Source organism: Idiotropiscis lumnitzeri, chromosome 21, assembly GCF_059441095.1.
Source record: "Idiotropiscis lumnitzeri isolate Australia: NSW breed Sydney's pygmy pipehorse chromosome 21, RoL_Ilum_1.0, whole genome shotgun sequence".
Lineage (NCBI taxonomy): Eukaryota > Metazoa > Chordata > Actinopteri > Syngnathiformes > Syngnathidae > Idiotropiscis > Idiotropiscis lumnitzeri.
This window is the reverse complement of record NC_142411.1, coordinates 9,859,631-9,887,601: the sequence shown is the minus strand read 5'-3', so window position 1 is coordinate 9,887,601 and position 27,971 is coordinate 9,859,631. Positions and strand designations below refer to the sequence as shown.

General features: G+C 39.6%; 3 protein-coding genes across 7 annotated transcripts in view; 1 reads left to right on the top strand and 2 right to left on the bottom strand.

The window, feature by feature from the left end:
- Positions 1–17: 17 nt before the first annotated feature.
- On the bottom strand, positions 18–11,669 carry chrm5b (cholinergic receptor, muscarinic 5b). Its single transcript, XM_088285513.1, has 3 exons — positions 11,508–11,669; positions 10,956–11,401; positions 18–2,512 (listed from the first exon to the last, which is right to left on the bottom strand). The coding sequence occupies exon 3, from the start codon at positions 2,427–2,429 to the stop codon at positions 909–911; it is 1,521 nt and encodes a 506-aa protein (XP_088141639.1). The 5' UTR covers positions 2,430–2,512; positions 10,956–11,401; positions 11,508–11,669; the 3' UTR covers positions 18–908.
- aven (apoptosis and caspase activation inhibitor) lies at positions 2,952–21,456 on the top strand. Of its 2 annotated transcripts, XR_015840107.1 has the most exons (7): positions 2,952–3,199; positions 5,237–5,402; positions 18,000–18,070; positions 18,303–18,398; positions 18,842–19,121; positions 19,547–19,975; positions 21,110–21,456. XR_015840107.1 is itself a non-coding variant. In XM_088285515.1 (6 exons), exons 1-6 carry the CDS (start codon positions 3,002–3,004, stop codon positions 19,690–19,692), a joined length of 957 nt encoding a protein of 318 aa, XP_088141641.1. In that variant the 5' UTR covers positions 2,952–3,001; the 3' UTR covers positions 19,693–20,337. The 2 variants fall into 2 exon arrangements, 1 of the variants encoding a protein (XP_088141641.1); XM_088285515.1 differs by lacking the exon at positions 21,110–21,456 and having other exon boundaries at positions 19,547–20,337.
- The window catches only part of ryr3 (ryanodine receptor 3), a 66,195-nt gene continuing 58,387 nt past the window's right edge, over positions 20,164–27,971 (bottom strand). For all 4 annotated transcript variants that reach the window (XM_088285506.1, XM_088285508.1, XM_088285507.1 and 1 more), the window contains 15 exons: positions 27,911–27,963; positions 27,675–27,837; positions 27,477–27,563; positions 26,823–27,008; positions 26,390–26,520; positions 25,757–25,799; positions 24,984–25,111; positions 24,414–24,474; positions 24,095–24,241; positions 23,566–23,700; positions 23,086–23,242; positions 22,930–22,994; positions 22,094–22,194; positions 21,949–22,000; positions 20,164–21,040 (listed from right to left, as the gene is read on the bottom strand). In XM_088285506.1, the coding sequence (XP_088141632.1) occupies positions 20,945–21,040; positions 21,949–22,000; positions 22,094–22,194; positions 22,930–22,994; positions 23,086–23,242; positions 23,566–23,700; positions 24,095–24,241; positions 24,414–24,474; positions 24,984–25,111; positions 25,757–25,799; positions 26,390–26,520; positions 26,823–27,008; positions 27,477–27,563; positions 27,675–27,837; positions 27,911–27,963 (1,605 nt within the window). In that variant the 3' untranslated portion in view covers positions 20,164–20,944. The remainder of the gene's footprint in view (positions 21,041–21,948; positions 22,001–22,093; positions 22,195–22,929; positions 22,995–23,085; positions 23,243–23,565; positions 23,701–24,094; positions 24,242–24,413; positions 24,475–24,983; positions 25,112–25,756; positions 25,800–26,389; positions 26,521–26,822; positions 27,009–27,476; positions 27,564–27,674; positions 27,838–27,910; positions 27,964–27,971) is intronic.

Here is a 27,971-nt window from a genome sequence, read left to right as displayed (position 1 = left end):
AGATTCACTTTCACTGAACTGCACAGACAATTACCACAGATCCAATCACAAAATGTCATTTGACCTCCGAGTGGAACAGAAGGCACAGAGTTTGACATTAAATGGCAGAAAAGTGCAATTATTCTTTTTCTAATACAGCATCAGACATCAATCATAGAGAAAATACTGCAAGCCAGGCGTTACAGATACTGCGCATTATACAGTAGTTGTCTTGACGAGATCTCAACACCTGACATTTAATATATATTTTTTTGTACTTTCATATGAATGTTAATAACAAGTAAAGCAGTTTACAATCTCCTACCGGATGTCATTAACATTGTTGGAAGTAATGCAGATCAAGAGATTAGCCCTTGGAAAAAAATGCACTGCAACCACTATGATGAAAAATAAAAAAACGGTCAATAATAATACAAGTCATTTCACTTCCTGTAAATGACTCATTCACAGGATAAATAATTTTTAAATTCCAAGCCTATATTATGTCATGTGCGTGTTTTAAAGTAATTTCACATTTCAAAACATGCAGCCTTCATGAGTCCATACACAAGTATAGTCAGTTTACGTGGCAAGAAGACAAATAACAGCTAACACCAAATAAAAAAATAAATAAACTTGTTCCCGTTTCTTAATGTCATTTTGTAATCTAACAACTGTGGAACATCTGAATTCTTCTCATTTCATGCAGTACCTCATGCCGACCACACAATATACCACATAGGGAAGAGCAATGTGATGACAAAAGCAATTTATGTGACATGATTCTGGCGGACATTCGTTGTCTAACTGGTTCTACATTTCCCACTTAATGCCCCGTTTACAAACGACGAGCAGACCATGTTGCAGTCAGGATGCTTCAGCCCCTACCGCGAACAAATGGGCGACACAACCGCAGTTGGGCTCAAGCATCATGTCATTTTGTTGTTGACATTTGCGTTCTGTCCACACCAGTATAGTTTGTCCTCACCTCTCTTCCTCCTCCACTGGCATAGCAGAAGCATACGGAAGGTCTTCTGGAAGGTCTTGTTGCACAGGGCGTAGCACATGGGGTTGACGGTGCTGTTGACGTAGCACAGCCAGTAGCCGAGGTGCCAAAGGGACGTGGGGATGCACGTGGCGCAGAATGTGGAGATCAACACCATGATGTTGTACGGAGTCCACGTGAGGATGAACGCCAGCAGAATGGCGCTGAGCGTCTGGGCCGCCTTCTTTTCCTTTACCAGCACCATTCGCTTCCTCTTGGTGATCTGGTTCTTCAGGCCCGGATCCATGGGTTTGGAGGTTGTGGAGGAGGAAGGTGAGGCGTTTTTCTGCTCGGCGTCACGAGGTTGAGGAGATGCAGGTGCAGGGCTGCCTTTTTTGCCCTTTGACCCAGGGGTGAACTTATACGAAATGCACTTCTTGCTGCTCTTCTTTGAGGGGGTTGAAAAATACTGATCTTCCGCGTAATCCGTTGCTTGGCCGTTTTTATCATTTTGACTGTTATCTTTCAAAGATCCTTGCGGGGTCTCAATGGAAACGTGGTGCTCCTCCTCATCAGATGAGGAGTAGCTGTTAAAGGAAGCGATCTGGTCAGCCTTCACCCACACTTCATCTGACCTAATAGTGGTTTTTGTAACGTTACTTTGATTGGAGGAGGACCAGGAGGCCTGGCTCCTTTCTCTCCTCTCTCTGGTGAAATGGAAGCAAGAATGAATAATGTTTTTCTGCGGTTTAGCTCCCTCTGAAACATGATCACTTGTGAGTCCTTGCAGCTCTGCCAGATCCTTAGTCCGCCTCTGCGTCTCCTTGTAGATCCTACAATAGAGAATAGTCATGACAGAGACTGGGATGTAGAAAGCAGCGATGGCTGTCCCAAATGTGATCACTGGCTCGGTTAAAAACTGAATCTGGCATTGGTCCTCGGATTCCTTTTCCTCCCCTACAATGTACTTCCAGCACAGAATCGGCGGTGCCCACAGGACAAATGATACCAGCCAAGCAAGGCCTATCATGAGGGCGGCCCTCTTTGGAGTCCTCTTAGCCCTGTAAGTCAGTGGCCTTGTGATGGAAAAATATCTGTCAAAGCTGATCACCAGTAAATTCATAACTGAGGCGTTGCTGGCTACATAGTCCACAGCAAGCCAGAGATCACATGCGAGGCTTCCTAAGGACCAGTAACCCATCAGTATATATGTTGTGTACAAGTTCATGGAGAGCACTCCTATAATGAGGTCTGCAAAAGCCAAACTCAGTAAGTAATAGTTGTTTACCGTCTTCAGCTGGCTGTTGACTTTGAAGGATACCATGACCAAAACGTTACCAACTATCGTGATCAAGCTGACAATAGCAGAGACTGTTGCTATGGTGATCACTTCCCAAAGGCTATGAGGAGCAGACTGGATATGCGTTGTGTTGTCAAAAGTGCTGTTTGGAGAATTGATATCCATGATGGTGTGCGAGTTGCCCTGGTGGCAGCTGAAAGATTAGTTGGAAGGTTTCCCCTGCGGCTTCATGGAGAATAAAATATGTCCTGTAAAATAGAAAGAAAATATCAAAACACAAAGATAAATAAAATATAAACACTATTTAATAGCTTTTGAAAGTTACATTTTGTATATAATATGAGGTAATGAGGGTCTGTCTGTATATCTAGTATCGTAGTTTTATATTTATTTATATTTTATTTCTTATTTCTTATTTGTATGTTTGAAAATTGTCTCAACCAGACAGATTACGGGATTTGATAAAGCATTGAAAACTAACAAACTAATTGATTGTTTACTTTCTTGCCCATTACATAATTTTCGCTCATTATTTAAATTACATTCTGTAAGATTCAGATTCAATATTTGTGAATTATTTCATCCATTCAATTTCGGAACCGCTTCTGCTCACGCGATTTGGACCCCGGAACCTATTGCACAGCTTTGCGTGTTTGGCGGGACACTGTTCGATATAACACCAACACATAACTTTTGGTACTACACGTAAAGCCGTCCGGTTGTCAAAGTGGACTGTCATGGAAGGTAGACGGACTAGTGGCAGAGGAGGAGGAGGTTGGAAAAGAGGTGGCCGGGGTGGAAACGACGGTGATAAATTTGGGGGTGATCGCAGAGGCAGAGGAGGCCATCACCGCGGCAGGGGCAAAAAAGATCACCACCGCGGTCGCGGTCGTGGGCGTGGGGGAGATGCTCATGCAACGGAATTCCAACATTGGGTAAATAAGTCCGCTTTTCAGTCTTCGTTGAAAATCTCATGCATGTTTTCTTAATATCGCGAACGAATTGCAAATGAAGTTGGGTGCTTTTGTACAGTCTGCTACATTTCGAACTCACACTTGATTTCATTAGGTACACCTGCGCATGCACCCATTTTTTACACACGTGCATTTCACCCATTTACAGAGCTTTATCGGTTATGTGTTTCTAAAATACATGATATTCAAAATGTTTATTAATATGTATTTGTCAAGGAGCTTGCACTGCACCAGGCCTTGTACATTTGAATGTCACGGGCTTTTACAATGCAAATGCATCGTTGACAGTCTCCATAGCAATTAACACAACGGGAATTGTTTTTTTTTTCTCCCCCCCCCCATCATGAAATGCTTCATCCACGCCATTTCTATACCGCTTGTCATGTTCAGGGTCACAAGCAGCTCCGTTACACGTGTACACACTACTGTGCATCCTGGACTGGTCTGCAGTAAATCTCAGAGTGCAAAAAGAAAAAGAAGGTTTTCCAGTACATTAGAGGTGTAACAATTTATTGATTAATCAAGAATTAATTGCTTATCAAGTAATTGCTAATTATTTTGTAAATAGATTAATCACTGTGTGACCTTGTTTACGTTAAAATTGTGCACATCCTCTGCCTTTCAACAATAAATACTCTCAGATTTCTGTTGTCCTTCATGAAAACAACAACGGCAACAAAAAATCAGCACAAATCGATTGACGTTGTCTTGGGAAAATAATGGTCAACCTTTTTGCCAATTTTCTGACATTTTATGGACCAAAACAGTGACTGACTTTACTTTTCTGTCAATTTGATATAATGTCTTGTTTTGAATAGAGGAATGCAAACTTAATGTTTATATTAATTGATAAAATAATCAGCAGATAATTTGTTTACAAAATGATCATTAGTTGTCGCCCTACTGTGTGTGTGTGTGTGTGTGTGTGTGTGTATATATATATATATATATATATATATATATATATATATATATATATATATATATATATATATTTATTTTATTATTATTTTTTTTTATTGGGCCTAGCTAGAATATGCGGGCACGTCCAAACAAAGTCTCCAGTGATTAATTAGGAGTGCACGTGGTATGTTACACCTTCAACCCTGAAATGATGTTAAATGAAACAAAACACATTTCTTTCAACGCTATTCACCTCTGTATTTGATAAAAATCACACTGGTCTGCCTTTTGTAGTGTGGTGGTAATGCAGGAAATGTTGCCAGTTTGATTTAGGCTAAATAATCAAACACTTGAATTATGTACATATTTGATCACTCAGTGCTCAAACAGCATCGATGGGCCTTGTTTGCCTTGAAAATGACGCTAGACTTAGAGAGGGTTCTTCATTTCCTCTGGCAGCTTCTGTCAACTAATTTCTCTGTTGTTGTAATGGCAGAGTCAAAAAAGGAACAATAGGGGCCTAGTGATTGCAATCAAAGAAATCTGCTTTGAGATTTATGGGCTCCTTGATTGCAATCATATAAAAATCCCCCTTCGGGCATCTCTTACAAGCCCGTGGTCTCCTATTATGTTTCAGGCAAACATGAGCCCTGCTTTGTTTCATGCTGACTTTGTGAGAAGAAGATAAACTAAACTGCCAGGTTTTAGCTGTTTAGGCAGAAATGCAATTATAGAAGTGCTTATTTGTCCTGGATAGTAATTGCTCATGCAATGATGATTCAGATGCAAATGAAAGCTTATGATCATGTGACAAAAATGTTTCCGAATTCAGTTTGGCAATCCGAGCTGTATCCTCAGTTTGATTAATAAGAAAATTCCATCCATCTTTACCTTTCTCATTGTTGCAGTGAGCTGGAGTGTACATACATCATACATCATTGTTGATAATATTTTACTTCCCTCAGCTAAGACAGCTCATATGAGTTGCCGGTTTGTGTACTAAATGATCATATCTGAAATGTTTCAGAATTTTAATGACCAATTATAATTTGGTGTGACGTAAATCGCTTCTTTCTCATTTGTGTATTTTATCAGAACCAGGTTGCGGGCGATTCTCATGAAGAGGGTCACAGCACCATTTTCTCCAGGAGGAAACTGGAGTCCAACTGGGACCGTTATGAGAACTCTGAGAATGAGGAAACCACCAACGATATGCCTATGCAAAGAGGAACCGACTACGATGTCCTTTTGGGCACTGCAGGTAAAATTTGAACCAAAAACAAAACATTGGACTAAAAGATCACTGAATTGTCGGATAGGTTTACTTGTGCAATAAAATGCGCACATTTATGTTTTCTTACTTTGCTTCCCTAGAGATAAACAAATGGAAATTGCCGCAGTGTCAAATATTCCACTGAGTCTGACTGCACATGTCTGAGGTTGTCTGAGAAATCCCAATTAGTGAAAAGGAAATGTGTGTTGCCTTCAGGGACCGTTTTAATTGCCTTGTATGGACACTGCTTTCACATGACCGCAAAAAAGAGTTATTCATAATTTTTGTTTACCTAGTTATAGCGACTCTGGTTTTATTATTTGTGAGCAATGTGATAATTAAGTTAGGCTGAAGCCTTGTGAGAATTTGAATTCAAATATTTTTTTGTATGTTTTTGTAGTCACTTGTCTCTCTCTCTTGTTTTTTTTTTTTTTTAACGGGTCTCAATTTATAGTGAGGAGTGAGGTGACCTCATTCTGAATTTCAGGCCAAGTTGCCTCTGATTTGCATAACTATTTGTGACCAAAGTTGTTTTCTGTGTCATCTCAGCGCAGCGGTGACCTACACTTTTGTAGCTGAGCAAAATTTTTTGATTCCGAAATTGGAGTGGCCCGCTTTTAGGATGTACCCACTGTAAAGCGGATAAAACAAATCATAATGAAGCAAATTGTGCACAAGCATGTTATAACTTGCCACCTATATTACTGTTAATTAATGTCTTTACGCACGGTTAGTATAAACGTAACTACCAGGAAGGGATTTGTTTTTACCATATTGGGGTAAATACTATATAAATTAAACTCAGCAGTTTTAATTGCATGTGTTTGTATATGAATTCCAAGTTATTATTGGCTGTCAGTTATGAGGTATTTCATCCTGTCTTTGTGCATTTTTAGTCTCCCGCTATTTTTATAGTTTGGAGAGTGTTACAATGATGCGTCAAACTCTGACTTTCTCTTAAAGCGCACATGGCAAAGGTTCTCTCGCGACTTGTGCGGCACAGTATCTCTAGTCTTTTTTTTTTTTTTTGCCCACATTGTCAGATTAGTCATACTGTACAACAAGAGGCCAGTGCTCTCTCGAGGATGCTTAATTGTATGTGGGAGGCAATGTTTTTGTAGCCAATTAAGGTCACCCTGAAATCAGGAATCCAGCATCAAAACGTCATTTTGCTGCTTTGTAATAATTCAGCACACAAATGAACCGGCAGGTTTTGCATCAGAGTTGTAGAAATGTAGGCGTGATCGGTTTATTTTTTTCCACTCAGCAGAAAGTCCAAGTCATAAGGTGACTCCATTGCTTGGAACTTTTTCACACGTGCAGATCTTGTGTATTTCCGGCTACACATGGTCCTGAGCAGTGTTTTGCAACCTTTGCCCTTTATCTTGCCATGATTTTGCGGTCTAAATTACCAAGACACTCAGGTGAGTTTTAGCTTTACCTATGGCATTGTGGAGGTGTTGAGCGTGTGTGAAATTATTAGACATATTTTGTTACAATCCTGTAGATCCACAGTGTTTTTGTCCTTTACTACAAGGGCTATGTTTAGTAAAATCATAAGAGTTTTCCTGCTTTGCCACAAAGGATTAATACTGGAACCTAAAATTTTCAACAAATCTCTGCCAGTAGTTGTCTGCTCCTCGCACTGCTTGCCCATTAAGAGCAATTAAAACCCTGAGCAGGAATATTTGTGCGGTTGCAAAATTGAATAAAGTCACGAGACGCTGCATACCAAAATCCAAAGACACCTGAACCTAACATCGCTTCATCTTCTGATTCCACTAATGTTCAAAGATTGATTGCATCATAGTGTGAATCAACAACTCTCTGAATAAACAATCAGGAATCAGCTGAATATTATTGGCACTAGATGGATTCCTTTAATATTCATACAAACATACATGCCAAGTCTGTTTGTAAATGTCAAGTTGCAGTTAATTGTGTTCCACTCTAGTCCTGTGGGGGGCAGTAATGCATTCCAAAGTTGGAGACAACTGCCACGTTTTGGTGCCGTTTTCACCAAAAAAAGCAAAACAATTCTAGAATCTAGAATAGAGTTGTATGTATTTGTAAAATTGAATTGCTGTCCGCAGAAGTTGTCCATCCAGTCAAAAATAAAACATTTTGTATCATTCTCATTCCACTTTACAATTATGTGATATTTTGTGCTGGTTGATCGCATAAAATCTAAGAAAACCTTTAGGTTTGTGGCTGTAAGGTGGCAAAATGTGAAAAAAGAATGAAAGCGGTTTGAATAATTTTTCAAGACATTGTGCATCAATTCTTTCTTTCTCTAATTCTTTCCATACATATGTACGAAAAAGAAAATTCAAATTTAAATAGAATTTTCATCAGTCTAGCATTGACTGTCCCAAAATAAACTTTCGACGAGCCCAAACTTCAGTGAATCAGACAAGTCGAACGTTGGCCTGCTACCAAGAGTCGCACCAAATTCTTGCTCATTAGCAGCTTGTATGACACATTTAAATGTTAAAAAATGAGGTCCCACATCGCCTGAGCAAGTGGTACCTGAATGTCTACACGGTTTCTTGCTAATGATAATCCGTGTTGAAGGGAATTAAGAGCCATTATTTATTTTTTTTCGTGGAGCTTGGGAAAGGTTAAATGAAGTGTGGTTAGTGTTCACAAACTATGAGTGGACATTTTTTTTTTTTTTTTGGCTGATCAATGACATTACTGATGTGAAATGTGGTATGGTAGAAAATAGTTTCTGAATCGAATTGAAGCTTTGGAATCACTTAATATGCTGTAGCCCTTACACCTGGTACATATGACCTAAAATGTTCTGGGGAGTTATATAATCTACGTTTACATAACCGTATATTGCGGCTTTTGGTAAGAGTGGAATTGGATGCCACATTTCCTGCTTTTGAGAGTTACGCATTTCAAGTGTTAGGAAATATTTTAAAATTTGTGTGCGTTTGTGTGCGTGTGTGTGGGGGGGGGGCAGCGAAATGATATCGAAATAATGCAGTCAGATTTTTTTAATTTTATTTCTAAAAACAAGCTAAAATATTAAGAAGCTGTGCCTGCAGTCCTCGTGAGATGGAGAAATGTTTTATGAGCGTGATTTGAATTGACTGCATTTTGACTTTTGTTGCCTCATGGCTGACTATTACAGTACGTAGCACCTGCTGCTGACCCAAAACACTCAATGCACTTTTATCGTTGCGCGGTGATTTATTGTGCTTTCATCCACTTCAAGCACTAAGATTCACAAAGGGACGCTGTAAACCATTTTCATTGCTTCCCTAAGGCTGAGGCTATTATCAAGGAAGCAACCTTGGGTCTTGAAATATTTCCAGTGCCAATATTGCAGTGTCTTTTGAAATAGATTTTGTGCGCAAAGGTTTCTGTTGCCCGAAGAAGCTTTTATGAAGCAGAGGAGCGTTCTGCTCCGCTGCGATTCTTAAATTAAAACGCATTACTCCGTGTGGCGTCTGGAGGAGTTAATTGCTGTCAACTGTTTTGTAACCCAGAGGCGGTTTTAACCTCCTCAGGTTTCTGTCCGATCATTGCTGGGGGTTGATTGTGCTGTTGCCATGGGGAATGCGCACATGTTGCTATCCTCTTGTTTGAGGCGTGTCATAGCTATATGATTGGGGTTGGCTTATTGACTGGGCTCGTTATTTACATCTTAATGTGTTCATCTGTCTATACGCATTAGCACGTGGATCAATCCTCCTCCCCCGCAGCCGTAGTTTACTGAGGCCTTTAATGGACGCCTATCAAGGCTCAATCATAATGAGACAAAAGGAAATTGCATTAGCACGTTGGTGGTGGTTCACCTAACTAGAAACCTTTCCTAACTGATATGAATAGCAGCAATCATATGCTTTAATTTTATTTGTTCCGGTGTTGTTATGTGATGCCTGATCGCAACACTTTGGAAAGAAAGCATCCCAGGCGCTCTGTCACTTTTTTTCCTGCTTTTGCTCATGATGACAGTGAAGTCGGTGGAAGAAGGCGTGAGGCTAAAAACGGCAGCTTTGATCAGAGACACTTCAACTACCATCCTACAGAACAGTCTACACGTGGTCATCTTTAAATAACTTCCTACCAATGGTTCACTTAGGGGCAGTTTTGTGCACCCTCTTGTGTTTTTATTACATAAGAAAATTGTCCTTGTTTTTTTTTTTTTTTTTTTTAAGTCATCCTGTACGGTGGATGTCAACACACGCCTGTTGAGGTTTTCATTATACAGTATCTAAGTAGGAAAGCCTACTAAAAGCAAATGAACTTAATTTGAGATTAACAAGTGGCGCTTTAAGTGGTAGAAGTTGTTTATTTGAACATTTTCTTGTTAGTTTTCTGTTAATTTGTGTAGTTTTTTTGGTCACATTCATGGTGTAAAAAGTTCTGCTATGGTTCATAGTGGTGGCATTGTTGTACATCACAAAAACCTGGCATTTGAGATCTTGACTGCATTTAAAATCTGAAATAAGTGGATGGCATTGTTGTTGAATTTCTATACACGTTTAAAAAAAAAAAAATCAGTTTCCATGACAATAGGCATGTAACGATAACGTGAAATCACGATATTGTGAAATCAAAATTGCCATGACGTCATGTTACGCTATTAAAAGAAGCACTTTTCCTTCCAAAAACATTACTTTTCACCCATTGTGAACTACACAGCTAACTTGGCATTGTTGGATTTGCCCTGTTACTTGTATATACAAAAATATATATTAGGGATGCACAATATTGGAAAAGCACATGATTTATTTGGCGAATACAGCGACATTGCGATATTTAACATATTGGCTAAAACCATACAGTTCTTTAAGAAACTTATTGCATGTCTTTGCGATATGCATAATGCATGGGTCCATATACCGATATACATATTTTTTTTAATATATTTTGCAGGCCTAAAATATATATTTGATAATTTGTCTATTCTATTATCACACATTGAAAGGCAGAACAAATTAAATGTTCTTCCGTTGGATGGCAGTAGATACAATCAACCTGTGCACTCGCCACTATGACAACAGAGATAAATTTACTGCATCTGAAAGCCAGATCAATTGTTGGAAAATTCAATATTGAGGCACTTGTTGCTTTATCCAGACTGTATTAATACACACCCATGTCGTTTTTCTTACAATTCAAGTAATGCAATGTGAGACGTGTGGTCTTCCACCCTCCTATTTTTTCTTCAATTATACTTAAAATCAAATCAACTCAGTCATTCTTGCCCCTCCAAAATAGACACGCACGACACGGTCACACAGATTCTTCATAGACGTCCAAGGTTAATGATCACATTTATAACTTTTATAGGAAGTGTGAAGTTATTTTCTACATCGACTTTATCAATTATACTACGACTTCGAACTATTACCACTCTGACAGCATTTTTTTTAATGGTTTAACACCAACTGCTCGTTCAACAATCAATATTTTAATGTTTAAATTGAAAATTTAATTCTACTGGACTGCTAAACGCGTGGGAAGTGTTCACGTGTTGAATTTCCTGCCGTAATACCCACTTCAAACAGAATACATACTCACCCCTCGTGGCTTTGTCGGCGAAACACAATCCTCCAGCATTAAATGGGCGCTTGGCCAGTTCTTTGATATTGTCGATTAATTTTTCTTTACTCCTTCTGCCTGGCAGAGTTTCTGACTCCCTACGGCTTTTTACCTCTCACTGTAGTGCTTTGATTCCCTCTCTTAGCGTTCGCTTCACACCTTCCCTCGCCGGCTCTTTGGTCCCCTCCCCTTCTCCCTGTCGCTGACTTTGTTCATCCCCGCTCTTCTCTCCAACGAGGTGAAAAACACAGTTGTCAAATACCGGTTGGTCATCCCGACGTCGCACGTCCTCATCAGTTGCTAAGGAGCTTCTTCATTATCGTGCCATAACGTGCTGAATCGTCCAAGTCTATTTCTGGGACAAGATGCAACAGCTGTTTTCTGCAGCTCGGCCCAAGTCCCCATCAAATTGTGATTTAACTGTCCTAGGGAGTCACAAAAAAAACAAAACAGTTGAAGGATGAATATATATCAAGGTCTTCTCTCTTCTGGAAGAGAATGAGAGCTTAGAAAATCATTTTTTTCACTCACCCTGCAAAGTTTTATTAACTCCATTGTCGATCCTCAACGCTGCAACTACGGCATTTTGTTCACATGCAAGGATATTTTCCTCCTGTCCTCACCCAAATTGCTGATTCCAAAGCCCACCCGTCTGATAGCTTCATCCCGTACCAAGGTACTGAGCAACATGGAAGAGGATGGAGGAAAAGGTGAGGAGGTGGTGGAGTAGAAGTAGTACAGTGAAGCATATTGAGGGAGGAGTCTGAGGAGGAGTCAATGTTGGATGTCTCCACAAAATGACTAGAGTATGTGCGGTATTGTAGTACACATTTTGTTCATTAGAAGAATATTGCAATTATTCATATGAGTGAGAGAGGGTGAGCGAGAGTGAGAGAGAGAGAGACGCAGACGCCATCAGGTTGTATTTTATGATCATAAATAATTACTGATTATTATTAGTTTTTTTTTTGGGTCTGTCTGAACTACTTATTACACTCATGACTTTTTACAATCTTTGTAACGGTAAAACGTATGCTATACTTCCGACACTTGAAAACAATTCATTCGCATCTCAGAAATCACACCATTTGTTTGATTTTGAGTTCTTTCTGCTATTTTGTCAATGTAAAATGCATACCTCATCCTGGCATTTAAACTCACAGATCCCTCTGGTGTATTGCAATAACATAATGGGACTCTCTCCAGTGGCACAAACTGCCAAGACCATTTGCGAATCGTAAACTTGGCTGCAAATCATGAAATGTTATTTCGGATATTTCATTAGAATATTATTTCCTCTTTGAAACAGTGATTCCGAATTGAATTCTAAATGGCAAAATTTCAAATACTCATCAGTATAATTAATTGGTTTTTCCATTGGAAATTCAGTGGGTATATCTTTACTTTATTGGTCAAATTATATAAAAATGGCCAATATATGACCTAAAATATGTAGTTAAATGATGTATATTTTTTGAAAGCACATCATCCCAGTAAGATATCCCCTGCTGTCTGGTTAATGTGTCCTCAGCTGGGATGAAAAATCCGTGCCCAGATTTAGTCACAAAGTTAATAGCCATTTCATCTTTTAATGTGGCTCATTGTTCATTCTTTTAAAACTGTGTTGGTGTCTTTGTGCGTCTTCGGGTCCCCTCGCAATGTCTGTGAGGTGACGACCCGAATCTAAAAATCCAATCTACTGTATCATTAATGAGTGACTTGACAAGAAATTTGGTGCGCTTTAATTTTAACAGATGTACGGAAAAAAATCTTTGAAGTCACGAAGAGGTCCAATAACGGATAATGGTGTCAGCGCTAACGTTTGTAATTTCCAAATGCCCATTATTCCATATCAACACTTTTTTTTTTTCAGAAGAAAAACTAAATGAGTCATTCGGTGGCAGGATTCTTTTACCTCAATTAAAGATAATTGCTTTGTGCGATGCACAGCTCCCACATTGATGCTCCCTTTTTATGGGATAAATAACAGCAGTCATGCCTTCAGTTGTCACGTTTGTTTTTATTTTTTGTTTTTACACCTGTTTCTGATTTTCCATTTAGTGTTACATTCGGCTGTGACTTTTGATACATCCTGAAGATGGACCAATAATTCAGGTTTGACATGGACCCAAAGTGCAGACAGCAGCCGCAGCAATTTGTCACGCTGAGATAAATGACATCCATTTAAAAGCCGGAAACGAGGTTGACGATTGGCTTTTGTTGCTCACAGCTTTCAACAATCGCAAAGATGACCTAAGTAGGAGACAATCATAATCACCCAGGAGGTTATTTGTCCCTAACCGCTTTGTTTGTTTGCTTGCAGAATCACAGTTAGTGAATAATGCATACACGTGATGACTAAAATTGTATAATTTGTTCTACAAGTCGGTGGCTCAGATTTGTTGTAATCACATTAACATATTTAACAAAAGAATGCAATGCTAGCAACTATTATGCCATCAACGAACTTTACTGCACGCATTGCACTTTTGAGGATCATTTTACGCTCGCAGATGTCTCATTTCATTTGCATGCATCTTTTTTTTTTCATAAAAAAAAATCAATGAGGGCTGATTAAAGATAATATTGTGGTTGGCCATCACAAATGAATGCTTTGGAAGTGACGCCAGTAAAATGTGGCCTCCCCGCCGACTTATTGACTGCGGTTTCTGATTTTTGAGGTGACGTCTCTGCTAATTTGATAGCTTCGGAAGCGATTCCCGCTTGTATATGTGATACGCATATTCGTTAGGGTTTTTATTTTATTTATAAATATATTTTTTTTGTTTGGTGGATTTCAGTTTCAAAGGTACGAGGGGGAAAAAATGATTTTCTTGAAGTAAGTTTTTGCATTTTATTTGCATTTCTAGTTTTTTATTTCTACAAAAATTGTGTGTAATGCTATATTTAGTTTATTTACCTTACTTGTTTGTTGGTGCAATATAAATAAATATTAACCCAGCAACTCAAATGTAGAGTTTGATTCCTGTTAGTTCAGTAGAATAATAAAGAATATCATGTTGGATTTCAGACTCTGTTTTGGGAGTATCATTTCATGGAGATTGTTTTCATGATTAATCAACGTCGGTGATTATTCTGTTAATCATTTAAATGGGTGTAATGAATCCAAAATGCTTGAGCTCATCATTGTTCTGATGCATGTTGGAACAAAATACAAACTCTCAATGAGTGAGACATTTGTTTTTTGTTTTTTATGTGCATCTATTCAGCCGACTCAGGCATTTACTTGTGTCCTTTTGTGTTGTTAAAAAGAAAAACAATCTGAGTGAATTTGTCGCACATGTGAAGTACTGTGGCCCTTGTGGGGAAAAAAATTGTCTTAGCCTTCTGGTGCTTGTTCAAGGCAAAGTACCAGGTCTTTATTTAGCTGTCAGTGGGTGCATTGTTCTTATTCCGTCTCCTTGGAGTGTGAGAAAAAACACTGATAATCTGTTGTCTCTTTTGTTTACAAGTTGAAAAGCGTACTATTGCGGCTCACTACTTCATTTTGTGTGTGTGTTTTTTAGTTTTTTGGCAATAAAATGTTCTATGCGTCTTCAGCAGTAAAATCCACCCGTTTTCAGCCATCTCCGAGGCGGCCATTTTGTCAATTTCTGTCAACTGAAAATGACATCACAGTTGCTAATGGTGCACCTGTTTTCTGAAACTGATTTACGATTGGTCGTTAGTTGAGCTCTGAGCAACTGTGATGTCACTTTCAGTCGACAGAAGTGACAAAATGGCCGCCCCATGAGATAGCTAAAAAAGAGCGGATTTTGCTGCTTAATTTATATTCCGCAAACGCAATATTAATTGGAACGCCATTTTTCTACTAGTGGGCCTGCATAGAAAATTTTCTTGTAAAGAAAAATTTGAGGTTGACTTCCCCTTTAAATTGTTCCTTCTGTCTTTTGTTTTTCATCCCGCCTTATCTCGTCGTTCAATAAGGTAAAAATTTTTGCGTTGAAGCATCCAACAGAAAGAATTTTCTCACATTTAAATTCAAAGGAATCCTCCAAGTTCTTTCGTCTGACTTCCAACAGTCTGCATACAAATAAAACGCATTCCTAATGAGAATAAAGCCTCAAGTGAATTGAGGTTCCTCTGATATGACTGACATAAACACAATCAGCATTAAAAGTAAATAGCTTCAGCTCTCTTTATTTCCCCGCCTGGTTTACTCAAGACTTTAATTGCAATTAGTTTGAGCAGTGATTTATCGATGTGTACAAGGTTTTCTGCTCCATGTCTTGTTGTTCTAATTGCTTTAGTTAAAAAGGCGTGACAGGGAGGTATTGTTGGCACCAAGTTTCGTTGTAGTTTTTCCTTTTTTTTTTTTTTTTTTAATTTCTGTCGTCCCCCTCCCCTCATTGTTTGTTATGACGGCGATAACACATAACGTGGTTCTCAGTCCCAGTAAATGTAGATGGAATCAATCCTTCTCAAAAATCGTGTAGCGGGTGTTCGTCGTTTACTCCAAGTGTTACAGATGGGAAATAATGAAAAAACAAACCATCTGGGCCCATCATAAAACTGTTGAAAGTAAAGTAGCAGTACAATTTATTTGCTTTAATTATTTTTATTTATTTATTTTTTCATTTGCAGCCACGTTTCCTCTCCTCGACTCATTTTACTTTAATCTCTGCACACCTCCCTGAGCATTTGTCTTTTTTGGAAGTTTGACAAACGATTGTTGTTGCCATGGTTATGTCAGTGCCTACCAACTACCTGAGCTGATATTTCCATGGAATGAGGTTCAGGGTGTCAGAGAGCTCCTAAAATGTAGGAGGGAGGTTGTTCACCAGTCACCGACTCCAGGAGACGGTGCAGGGAAAAGGATGAGAATTAGTAGACACGGGACTTGATTGTTGAGTTTTCTTTTTTAATTTTCCATCCTACCGCAGATTTCCCATTTGCCCTGTTACACAAACCAGTTTCATAAGATTCTTTAAAAAATACAAACAAAAAAAAAAAAAAAGAGAAATGAGTGTCTGTACCTGGAGACATTGTATGCTGGAACCAGGAGTCTCTCTATTAAGAGAAGTTATGATAATGGGATTTCAGTGACACAACGTTTTACTCACTTCATGGGCTGTCTGTGAAATGAGAAGCTGAGTTTCGATGCCTTGTTTGATTATTTGAAAATGACAGTACTGAGATTTCAGACTAAGCGTTGGGTGGCTCTGCTCGTTGGGCAGGATGGAATTTGTAATACCGCTTTGTGTCATGATTTGGCATTGTTGCGTAATAGCTTAGTCGACAAGTAGGACGTCCCTGCTTTCAACTGTTTTTCCATGTCGTGTTCATGTCAACATGCTCCCAACAAAGCGGAGAACAGGAAATGCAATGTTAATTATCATATTGCTAACTTAATGTCGTTCTTGTTAGCAACTACTAACTAAGTTTTGCGTCAGACCCGCTGTACGCCAGCAGCTGTTCAATGATTTCATCCCGCTGTCACGCGAAGCTGACCATCTTCAGCCTTTGTTACCTTGAAACAGTTCTTTTCACACCTCATTTTTCTCTCTGCCAGAGCCCAAACGCCCTCCTACAGACTCTCCTTTTTGACCCCCATCACTCCCTGTATGGCGAAAGCAGTCAAGGACAACTGCAGATGGTCCCGAGTGCCACACATGAAAGCAGCGTGTCCGCAATATTCAGCACACCGGGCAAGCTGCAAGCGACTGTCAGGTCTCCAGCTGAGCCTCCATCTGTGTTTGTCAGACTGACCCGTGTCCAGCGTTTGTGACTCCGCCCTGATGGTACACCTGCTGACTGTTTAGCATTAGCGTGGACGCCATCATTTGTCTCGGGCTTAATCTTATTTTCTTGTCCTCTGTTTGTAAACCAAACCGCCTGTGCCTTCTTCTGTTCAAACCAAGCTGTGCATCATCTTACGCTCTGTAAATGACTCCATGTTGTTTGCACCCGTTGTTTGATAAACACCGTTGTAGTTCTGAATGAGGCTATTTTAGATTATTTTTTTTTAATCGAATGCCGTGCAGAGTGTCTTTTTCATGATGATCACAGGCGCTTATTGGTCATTTCATCGAATCACTCATCGTTCCCTGCAGGCTGTTGACTTTCTAGAACATTGGCTGCGTCTACTCTAGATGTACTTAATAGTTGGCGAGTCACTTCACGTCTCAAGGGGCAACAACAACAACAATGGGATTCGATTTTATGCTGCAAAATCGGAGATACGAATTTACGTTAATGTACTTGTGTGTCAAAGAATATGTTTTTCTTCTTTCATTTGTTTTCATGGCACCTCCATTGGTAGAAATGCCATTTGTTAATAGAGTGCACCTCAATCAAAGACGGGGATTTATTTGGTGGTGATGGCCTATTATTGCACATTTACACACATTTATTATACATATTGAATGCCTAAACCCTTGCTGATCCTAAAATACAGCCAAACCAAAAAAGTAGGCATGATTGCTAGTTTGTTAGGCTTAAGAACAATGACAATTGTAAATTCCCTCTTCATCTTTCAATGTATTTGGCTCTGTAATGATTTTGTCTGCAATTTTCCCAGCCACCTGTTTATTGGACATCAAATTGCATACTCCTGCTTCGGATGTGGAGATGAGCGCAATTATAACGAGAGCTTTGAAGAGCCCTTCATACCCGACGGCCAGTGCGTGTTCTTGTTTCATAGTCCTTGTGGGTGATGCGTTGCAGCATGTCCATTCGCACACCATTCGCCGTTGGCGCTAAAAAAAGAGAGTTGGGTTCTGACGGATGAACGTGCTTCTGCAGCTTTCCGACTTGTCGACAACGCAACCCCACTGCTTATGCGCTTCCGAGAGCCCTCAGTTGTGTTTTTTTTGGAAGCAAAATGGTGTCACATGTTGCGTCTGATTCTTGACTGTTTCCACAACGCCGTTGATTGCTTTGCAAAGGTTGATTGTTTTTTTTTTTTTGGTATGGGAATTAACAAATGTTATGATGGTGAATCCGTTTGCTCTGTGAATGGCAGAAGTGTTAAATCAAATGCTCTTTCCCTGTTATTCTCAGGGGATTGCTTCACTCAATTCCGCTTCTCTGAAGAAAAAGACTGGGAGAAGGGCGCATTTTCATTCTGTCAGGTAAATCTATACTCTACTTTGCTCGCTTGGGGAGCCATTGATTCGTCTGGATGACATAATATATGGTGCACATATTTGGAACGGCATCGTTGGTTTGCTCAATATCTGCATCCATGTTTAGGAGTTTGACGGCGGCAACTTTCAAATACATCTGAGTGTATTTTAGTTTTTATATGTTAGCAAAATGTATTTAAGATTTTGATGACTAGAGGTTGTTTTTTTTTTGTTCTAGATGTCTAGCATGTTTGTGGACCTCTCAGCATTGGCAAAGCGACTTGAAGAAGTGCCTCTTCACCAGAAGCTCAACCTGGAACCTGAGCTAGTCCAGGTAGCATGTTAAACAGCACGCGGGGAGCATTCAGCATCATTATTTTGTTTCCTCTTGAGAATCATACACTTTACAGGATTAATGACTCAGAGAACAGAGACTCACACTGAGATTAAAAGTTTTATGAGAAGACAAAAAAATAAATCAATACAAATAAATCGTTTGGACAAGGATTAGGGAAAGTCTTGTCTTCAAAACACACAGAGGATTTGATCAGTGAAACCACTCAAGATTACTTCTGCTGTTGGAACACTTTTACATTCAAAATGTTTTCAATCATTGCTGGACAAATGAGGATTTTTAATTGCTTATTCATTCTTACAAGTGAAAACGCGCAATGTGGTGCAGGTGCTTGACAACCATGTCGATTATTAAACCCGCAGAGTGTTAAGACAGGGTTGTGAAACTATAGGGGTCATATCTTCTTGTTTTACATAATGCAGGTTTCAATACCAGACAGCCTGCCCACAATGACTTCGGAGATGCCCAAGCTTTCCTCTTTCACACCATCGGCACCTTCAAAAGACCCTCGCACCGCTCTTAACACCACCAAGACTTTAAGCCTCGTTGCCAGCTCTGACTTTCAAGCTCCCCCGAGTGCCGTTCCACCCTCGGCGGACGACGTGGATGAAGAGTTGGACCAGCTGCTCACTTTAGCGAAACCACTGTGCCCTGTCTCGGGAGGCCAGTCTGTCAGCGTTGAGAGCACTGGTGTGATGAAAGGTTAGCACTGTGCATGGTAATGAGTTCAGTCCATTATGCAGATGTGCATTTTATTGCATTTGCTTGTACATACTATCGAGAATTATTAGTGAATTAAATAATTAACCAAATGTTATTAATTGGTCGCAGAATCGCCTCATGTTCTGAAATGCTGCTATGATTTGAGTGTGAGTTGAGCAGCGTCATGATCTCCGGCGCTACATGGATGTAGCTCAACTTCCCATGGTAGATTGTGTTTCTTTCAGACCAAGGATGTTCAAACATGATGAACCAATTTAGTATGCTCGAGGTCAAGTATCAAGAGAAAAGTTCCAGGACTGCTCTCTACTCTCTTTGGAAAAATGGTTTAAAGTGTGGAGGAAAAAAAAAGTTATTTGGCTGCAAAATGCTGATGTCGATGTTATGCGTCTTCTCTCAATCCGCAGATTGTGACCCAGTGGCTGAGGTACGAATAGAAGAGAAGACGGAGGAGCCGAAAGAAAACCAAATCGTGCAGCCTGAGCCCACTCCTGTCAAGCCGGAAATGACTGAGGAAGACCTGGAGGACTGGTTGGACAACATGATCTCCTGACCATCACAGAGACATAGATTATGGAAAAAAAACAAACAAATTGGAGCTACAAGCAAAAACCTGCAACCAGTGGAAACCACCAATACACGCTTGGTAGCACCCCTCAAAATGTTGAGTCCAGTCGTCACACTGTTGACTTGGAACTTTTTTTTTTTTTTATTTCTTCCAAAGCTGAATGCTAGGCAGAGCTGGATGTGGCTTGGGAGGAATTAAAATTGTGCTCATGTCTGCTGAAAGCTCGAAATGCGCAGATGTGTGCGTGAATTGACGTCTAATTTGCCAGGTCAGTGATGAAGTGCTCCCTCCATGGGTGAAAATGTAACTTCCGCTTTAATTGTGAACAAGTAGCCACTCGCCTCGCCTAGTCACAGTGCCCTAGCTCTGCCCCTGGTTGCCATGGTAATGAACAGTTATAAATAATGTGGGGGGGGGGGGGCACAATGTCTCCTTTGAGTGGAAGCGTTTGCAAGGAGTCCTATCAGCGGCCTTTTTCTTTCTTTTTTTTAAAATCTTGGGTCTGATCAGATCAGTCATTATTATAACCATCAAAGGGGATTCGCTTCTTTAAGTGACGAGTCATGTTTTATTGCCTCAATTAACTTTATTCGTTCCCATCAGCTCATTCAAATAAATGCAAAACTACTACATGTGTTTCTATAATGTCAATTTCCATCAAACAAGTTGATTTGGCATCAATGTGTTTTTTTTTCTGTTTTCTGTTTGGCTCATCTTTTGTGGAAATAAGTGCAAGACTGGCATGATAATACAAATGGAGCAACATTTATACATCTAGATTTTATACAACAAATGCCACAAAATTAGCATAAGCGTGACTGTCAGGAGGGCCAACTTTTTCTTTTGTTTGCATAGATTCTCAAAAGGCACTTTGGCATTTAAAGTGTATCATAAAGTGACAAGTCATGTCCACAACAGCTTTTTTTTTTTTTTTTTTTTTTTTTTCAAAGGCAGATGAGGTCTCATTTCTGTGTCAGTGGTGATCAAAAAATATTTGATGTCAAGTTTCACACGTGTCAAACAATTCTCGTTGAGCAGGTGAAAAGGCGAGGAAACGTTGCATAAAAGTGGCTTCGTGGCATTTTGCTACCAAGGTGGATGCCTCCTATCAAATTCCGTGTCATTTATTTCTTACATTTTTGCTACATTTATCAGCAAGTTTTCCGATTCACTAGAGTGAAGTCATGTTCACAGTCTGGGTCAGATTGAAGAAAGTCACCAGATAAGGTGGCTGTATTTAGCCCAACTGGTCCTCGTATTGCTTCCGGAAACAATCTCCGGTCGGGAAGAAGTCCCAGCATCTTTCCTGGTACATCTTCCACACATACGACTCCTGGAGGGAAAACAACAGCAATCGACATTATTAGTGAAGCTTTAACATTTTTATTTTGTAACTCTGCAGGTTAATTGTTAAAGATTTCCTGAGCGCCACCTGTTGCTGTTGCATACTATGCGGACTGACACCTGAAAACACCGTGCAAGTAAGGATGATTTTTGTTTCTTTTTTTATTTTTCCCCTGGTGTGTTGGAACAGTTGTTTTTAATACCCGTGTTAAGTGTGGAAAAAGCCCAATTAGGATTATGGCTAGAAGCCATCTCACGCTCTACTGCTTAAATGTTTATGATCTACAGTTAGACCTTCCTTGCCATTAAATGATTGCCTTTTTCGTGCTTTAGCTGCACAACTTTTATTGTTGTGACTAATAAGAACATTATGAGGCATCACTTTAATATTACGAAATGGATTCTGTTTCAGTAAAATGATATGTTCACATCCATACGGAGCGGGCGGCGTCGTGTTATGATTCCATTGGATTAGTTGAGTGTTTCAAAATGAGAAATAAAATATGATCTCATCCTTCAAATTACAAACGTGTGGCTGCAGATTTGGTGGCATGCAGCTGTGATATGAAAGACTTGCAAAGTGTAGCTCGTATTGATTCTTGTTTTCCCTATTGTTGAGAATTTCTGCTAAATGACATCTTTCAAGGAGGCCCATAACAAGGTAATGGCGAAAAAGTCAAAGTGAACCCACGCGTTGTTTCCTCCTGCTGCAAAGCTACACTTATGCAACCCATCAAGTGGGCTGAAACGAGTGAAACCAACTACTAACGGAAGGGTCAGAAACATCACTCTTTATCTTGTTTTCTGTTTCACGTCCCGTTTAGATATCACAGGGAAGCGCTCTTGTCTCATACGCGCAAGTTTGAATTGAAATATTCCGTTGTTATCGTCGCCTACCTGGCCTGTGTGTTCTGTCTCATCCTTGTTAATCAGGTACATCAAGAAGAACCTGCAAAGAGAGAGTGCAGTTAGCAGTGTTGGTGATCGGACACATTTCAAGTTTTTTTTTTTCTCCTTAGTTTATCATCATTGCAGCACTCACAGGTAGTTTGCAAGGTTGTGCTCTTGTAAGGTGTGAGTTTCAAAACCGTGAGGCGTCCGATCAAAGTAGTCGTTCCCGATGCCACAGATGAAGCATTTGGTCTGAGTGAGGAACCGAAAGGAGAAAACAGAATTATTATAGGTTTTGAGGAATTAGGGTTGCAAAAAAAAAACAAAAAGGAGGATGAGGGCTTGGGTGGAGTGTGTGTTTCCTATGTACATGTTTACAATTGTACAACTGATTTGATTTCAAGAAAAACAGAATCCGTTATGTGAAGAGACTCCCCAGGAATAGAACACTCCACGCCCGTTCCCACATCAGTTTTTTTTTTTTTAAGCTAACTACATAACAATTGACTTTCTTTTACACTTGTTTAACAGTCAAACGTCTTAAAGTACAAAGCATGAAGTTGAATGGCTTCGGTAGAATAGTTCACTTTAAGAGCTATGCCTCCATCACGTCGGAGTGAGTATTGAATTGTCTTAAACAGCCTTTTTGCACTTGTATGATCAAGTTATTGTCTCCTAAGCTCTCCATCCTTAAACACCAAGACTGTCACTTGTAGTCTTTTTTTATGTTGCACTTAGTGGCAGTTAACAATGTTAAAAAGTTGAAAGCATTGTGTTTTAGTTGTTAAACATTGTTAGATGGTTCGTTTTAAATTTACCAAATTATTCTCGTCGGTGCTGCCATTTGTGAGGCAATAACAAACTGATTTGTTTCTGTATTGGCGTCAATTATTAGTTCACTAAGCTATTTTTTTAGCAACATGAGAGGTTAAAATGCACAATATGGACCGTTGTCTTTTTTTTTTTTAAACACTAACCACTTCTTACCTCCATGTCTTCCTTCACTTGCTCCTGCTGGTCTCTCAGCTCACCGAAGGCATCAATGATCAGACCTGCAGGACGGAGCAACAGTCATTCTGAAGCAAAGACAGAGCGATTTTCGTTTGGAAGACAAGACATGATGGAGCAACAAAATTAAGGTACCCTGAATAATGGCCAGCAAGATGACTATGACAAAGAAGAAGAAGGTGATGTCAAAAAGGATGCGGTAGAGCTCGTAGGGGTCTCCAGCTGGGTCCTCCAACTCATCTCCGATACCACCCCCAGCTCTTACGCCCACGTACATGTGGAACAAATAGCACTGTTGCGAGGAAGCAAATGAAAACAGGAACTACAGTCAGTTAAATAAGATTCTAAGTTAGAACGTCTTTTTCTTTCTATTAATTTATAGCGTCCAGTGGCGCCTGAAATGTGAAAGGATGCAACAATTCCTCCAAATAATCATGACATTCAGCCGAGCCTGCATACATCACTTCCATTCAAAACAAAAGCTCAATCAGTTTTCTTTCAAATGTGGCCTTGCTCAAGGCTGCTGCTGCTTTTATTCCACAAAAGCGGCTTTATTTTCCATCAGGATTTGAAGTCAGTCGGGTTCATAAAGGTAACGCAGGCATCCTAGCGTACCGTCATCATGTCGTCACACTTCATGTCAGGCTCATCTTCGTCCTCGCTTTTATTGTAAAATCTTCTGAAAAAGTTGAAGGCCACCACAGTGTAGAGATAGACGACCACGGCAAGCAGGCCCACCGTCAGCACCAACTGAGAGAAGAGCAGAGCAGTTGAAAAACACCAAAATGTATCGAGCCAAAGCACAAACATATCACGGTCTCATATTTCAGTTCGGACAACAGAATGAATGAATGAATGTATTAACTAAATGGATAAGAGTCCAACGTTTAGTGGGAATGGTTAAGGGCATTTCTTTTCATTTATGTGACATATTTCAGAACATACGTGCAGTCCTGATTCATATGACTACTTTTCCAACTTTTACAATTCCAACCCATTGATTTAAAGTTGATGTCTCGACACTCTCACACTAAAAAAAATCAGTCGAAATTGGCTTTCTAAGGTTTTGACAATTGAAAAGACAACCGAGCCAGAGCTTGCTAAAATGTCTCCTGTGGCTCCCCCTGCTGGCCACAACACTTACTTGCTTGCCATTGTGTGTGACCGAAGACAGGATAGTACGGAGAGTTTTGAAGCCCATGGCAATGTCAAGCAGGTGGGCCGCAAAGAAGAAGTTGTTGAAGTGTCCAAAAATGGACATGGTCGTGTACCAGATCAGATATAGGAAAGACTGTAAAAGAAAGATGCTAAATAATAGACTTTCATTATTGTATTCAAATTGACCATATGTATGCATCTATCCGGCTCTATGTACTGAACACTAGTAAACCTTTAACACTCAACTGCACAAGACTATGAATTCAAACTTGCTAAATAACACCGTTGTTCTACCATATACTTACGTTGTCAGTCAAAACCACTCCCAATTTCCAAATGTGGTATTTGGTGTCAATAGAGCTCAGCCTGTCAGCAGAAGCAGAAAAGCACAGTGGTGTTCTTCAGATGGCATGAACACGAGCCAACGATTATGTATTTTTTTGTTTTTATTATTATTTTTTAAATTTGAGAATTTAGTTTTAAATGGAGGATGCCCCACAAAATGCATTTTTGTAGACAACCACAGTACGCTGCAAGACACGCATCCTTGGGGCCTCATGCAAAATCTTAGTTGGAGGCTTCTATCTATTCTAGTACTAACTGCTTTATAACATTGTGTAAAAATGTGCATGAGCCTCCAATAAAAAATAAACCTAACCACTCTTAATCCAAACATTTAAATTCTTGACTACTGAAAATTAGTAAAATCAAGTAACGTTCTACTTGTCATATAATTGCCTTTAGCCTCTATGAACGCATAACGTACAGTTAATATTTTCAGCCTGACTGTCTCACCAGGTATAATGTGTATTTTAATCCGTACATCTCCATACAATATTACATTTCAAGGCACGAGACAGCAGCCATGTTCTCACCAGGAAAGCAGGGAAGCTTCTTTCTCGACAGTCTCCACTGTGGGGTCAAAGTCCAGAGCACTCTTATCCAGACCTAAGAGCTCGGCGATGCGCTCGGCTCCATATAAGTCCCCATATTTGTTGATCACCTCCACAGACACGTGCGCACACACGCACACACACACAGAGAGAGAGAGGTCAAGCAGTTCAGTCATTGATGTCAAGTAGATGGGCCATGTATAGATGAGCAAGGATTTTGATCTGTATTAATCACGATTTACATATGTATGTCCTGTATACAACTTGTGTGGTTTCTGGACTGCAGTTCAGTTACATGAAATCTAGCCTAGCTTCCCCACTATTCGTCATGGCAACCCACCATTGGCCAGTATGAGGAATACGTCACTCAAACCAGGCTAGATTATAGAATGAGGGCGTGTAGCCTTTTTGTAGAATGTCACAGTTTCATTATTTGAGACAATTTCACCTAGTTTTTTTATTTACTATTTTTTTTTTTATTTTATGTTTAACAGTTTTATTCAGGTTTCACTCTCACTGCATTCCATTTTCCTTGATTTACCATTGTAATATCGCCTCATCATTTTATCTGTGAATGGATTTCGTTTGTTGACCATATTTTTAAAAAAATCCCTAACAATGCCATTGATGTAGATGTAAAAAAGAGGAGGGAAAAAAAATCTCCATAAAATATCATTTGTATGAGTGGGCAAATAAATCTATCGGGGACTGATAGGCAAATATTTTAAACCAATGCATGGAATGTTGACGCTCACCTTGCGCTTGATGAACTTGTCCCAGTAGTTACTGGGAAATGACCTATAATAAATAAAAATGAAAAACATCTTATTTCCTGACTGGAATCCTTGTAGTCAATGACAATGATTGAAAATGTTGCACATTTCATTTGTTATCATATCCAAAGGCAGTAACAAAGTTATAGTCTAAAGACTTTAAAGCCCAAATTCAAACATTGCCAATTGATCTATGGAGAAACAACTATATGAAAATACAATGTTCATATTTAAATCTTTCAAATTTTACATTTCAAATGGACACTAACGTAGGTTAATACATGAAATATATAGCAAAACAGAACAATAAACAAAAATGTGATTGGGCATGCCAAGATATTCCACAATGTTGCAGCCTCATTCCTTTTTTTATTCATTATCTCTACTTTCTTTAAATATGTATTTCGTTCAATAATTTGACGCTCTACTATTTTTGACTATTAAATGCCATTATTATGTAATTTACAGGCACAGCGTAGGATAAAGGTAAACGGATGCAAACCTCTCCAGTAGTCTTTATTTTATATTTGTTTAATTGTTAAATTGTGAAGATACTTTATGGACAACCGGTATACGAGTAGAAAGCCGGTAGTGAAAAGACGTGGTTTGACTCACGGCGTGTTGATGACGAGTCGATCCCACTGGCCCTTGATGTCCTCATCAGACGGCTGCTCGGTGATGTAAAGGCCATCAAATTCCAGCTTCCTGGCTATCTCCTTCTCTCGCTTGAACACCACCAAAGGAACCTAAAAAGTAGAAAATAGGGCCTAATTTGTTTATTTTTCATTCATGGTGAAAAACGTCAGAGCTACATAATAAGCAAGCCACTCTTTTTAATAATTGCAACCGCTTTTTCAACTGTTGCCAACAGGACACCCAATCTGTTCGAGTGAGCCAACACTGAAGTTAGCGCCCACTATTTGGAATCTTGGTAAAAGATCACACTCTTGCTACAACGCATGCAACACGCCCACAAAGAACATATGCTCTATTAGAGCGAACATGCTTTAGGACTAGGATAGAAAGGATTCATTGTGAAGATTCCCACCTTCAGACAATAGTATCCCACCAAACACACCAGGGAGATGACGGTGTGGAATATGGCCAGGAAGCGCAGGGTGGGCAACATGTAGCCGGTACTCTCTTGGAGAACAAACTCATCCATGTCAAAGAGCGTGTCCTCGTCATCCTCCTCCCAGTGGTTTTCCTCATCCCCGTCTTCCTCTGCAGTGACCTGAATTAAAGAAAATTTCAGTTAAATTTGATCACTGATGAACAGTGAAGTATTTTCATTTTGCCCCGTCTGATGTGGCTAAATGCTTGTGACAGGAATATGAAGCTTCATGAAGCACTTTTGATATTTTTGACTCCTCTAGATGGTGCTCTTGGTTTAAAAAAAAAAAAGTACTGCAATGGAAATTAATTACATTTTTATTGTATTTTTAAACCAATAGTGCCATCAAGAGGAGTCAAAATGATCACAAGTGCTTCATGAAGCGTCATTTGTCCACCACTACTAAATGCGCTAACCATGATATAAAGGAAGGACCGATAAATGATGCAGTCTAAAATGACGCAATCTTCAACCAAGATGATAAACACACGATATTATTAAAACAATGCAGCTCTGACAATCTTAATCCAAATCGAGTATTTCATGTGTTAGCAATTAAGTGATGGGGTCTTTTGTTCTTTTGTTTACCTTGTAGAAGAGGAGAATGAAGTTGATTGCGAAACACACAAACAGAGCCAGGAAACGCAGATTGTAGAAATTGCGAGCCAGGTAATTCTGTCGGTTGAATACAAATATGCGATCCACTGAGACAGTGTCAAAAATAGAAAATGCTTCCATGTAATAATGCCCTCATAAAGCGATAACATTAACATCATGGGGTCTTACCAGCATTTTGGTCAGATAGACATCAAGTGTGGAAAAAACATTTGACATGAAGGCAGGAGAAGCTTCTTTGGCTCGACTTGATTTCGCTTTGGGCTTCTCCTCGATCGGTGGCTCCTTGGCTTCCTCTTTCTTTGGTTGGTCCTCCTTCTCCTGGTTCTCTGTGCTACGTATGTCATTGCTGTTATAATCTGACACCATTTTGTACTTTACACTTTCCCTCGCACTTAAATACTCACTCTGCTTTCTCAGGTTCACTTTTAGGAGATTCTTCAGCATTGGCAGCAGTTTTCTACAGCA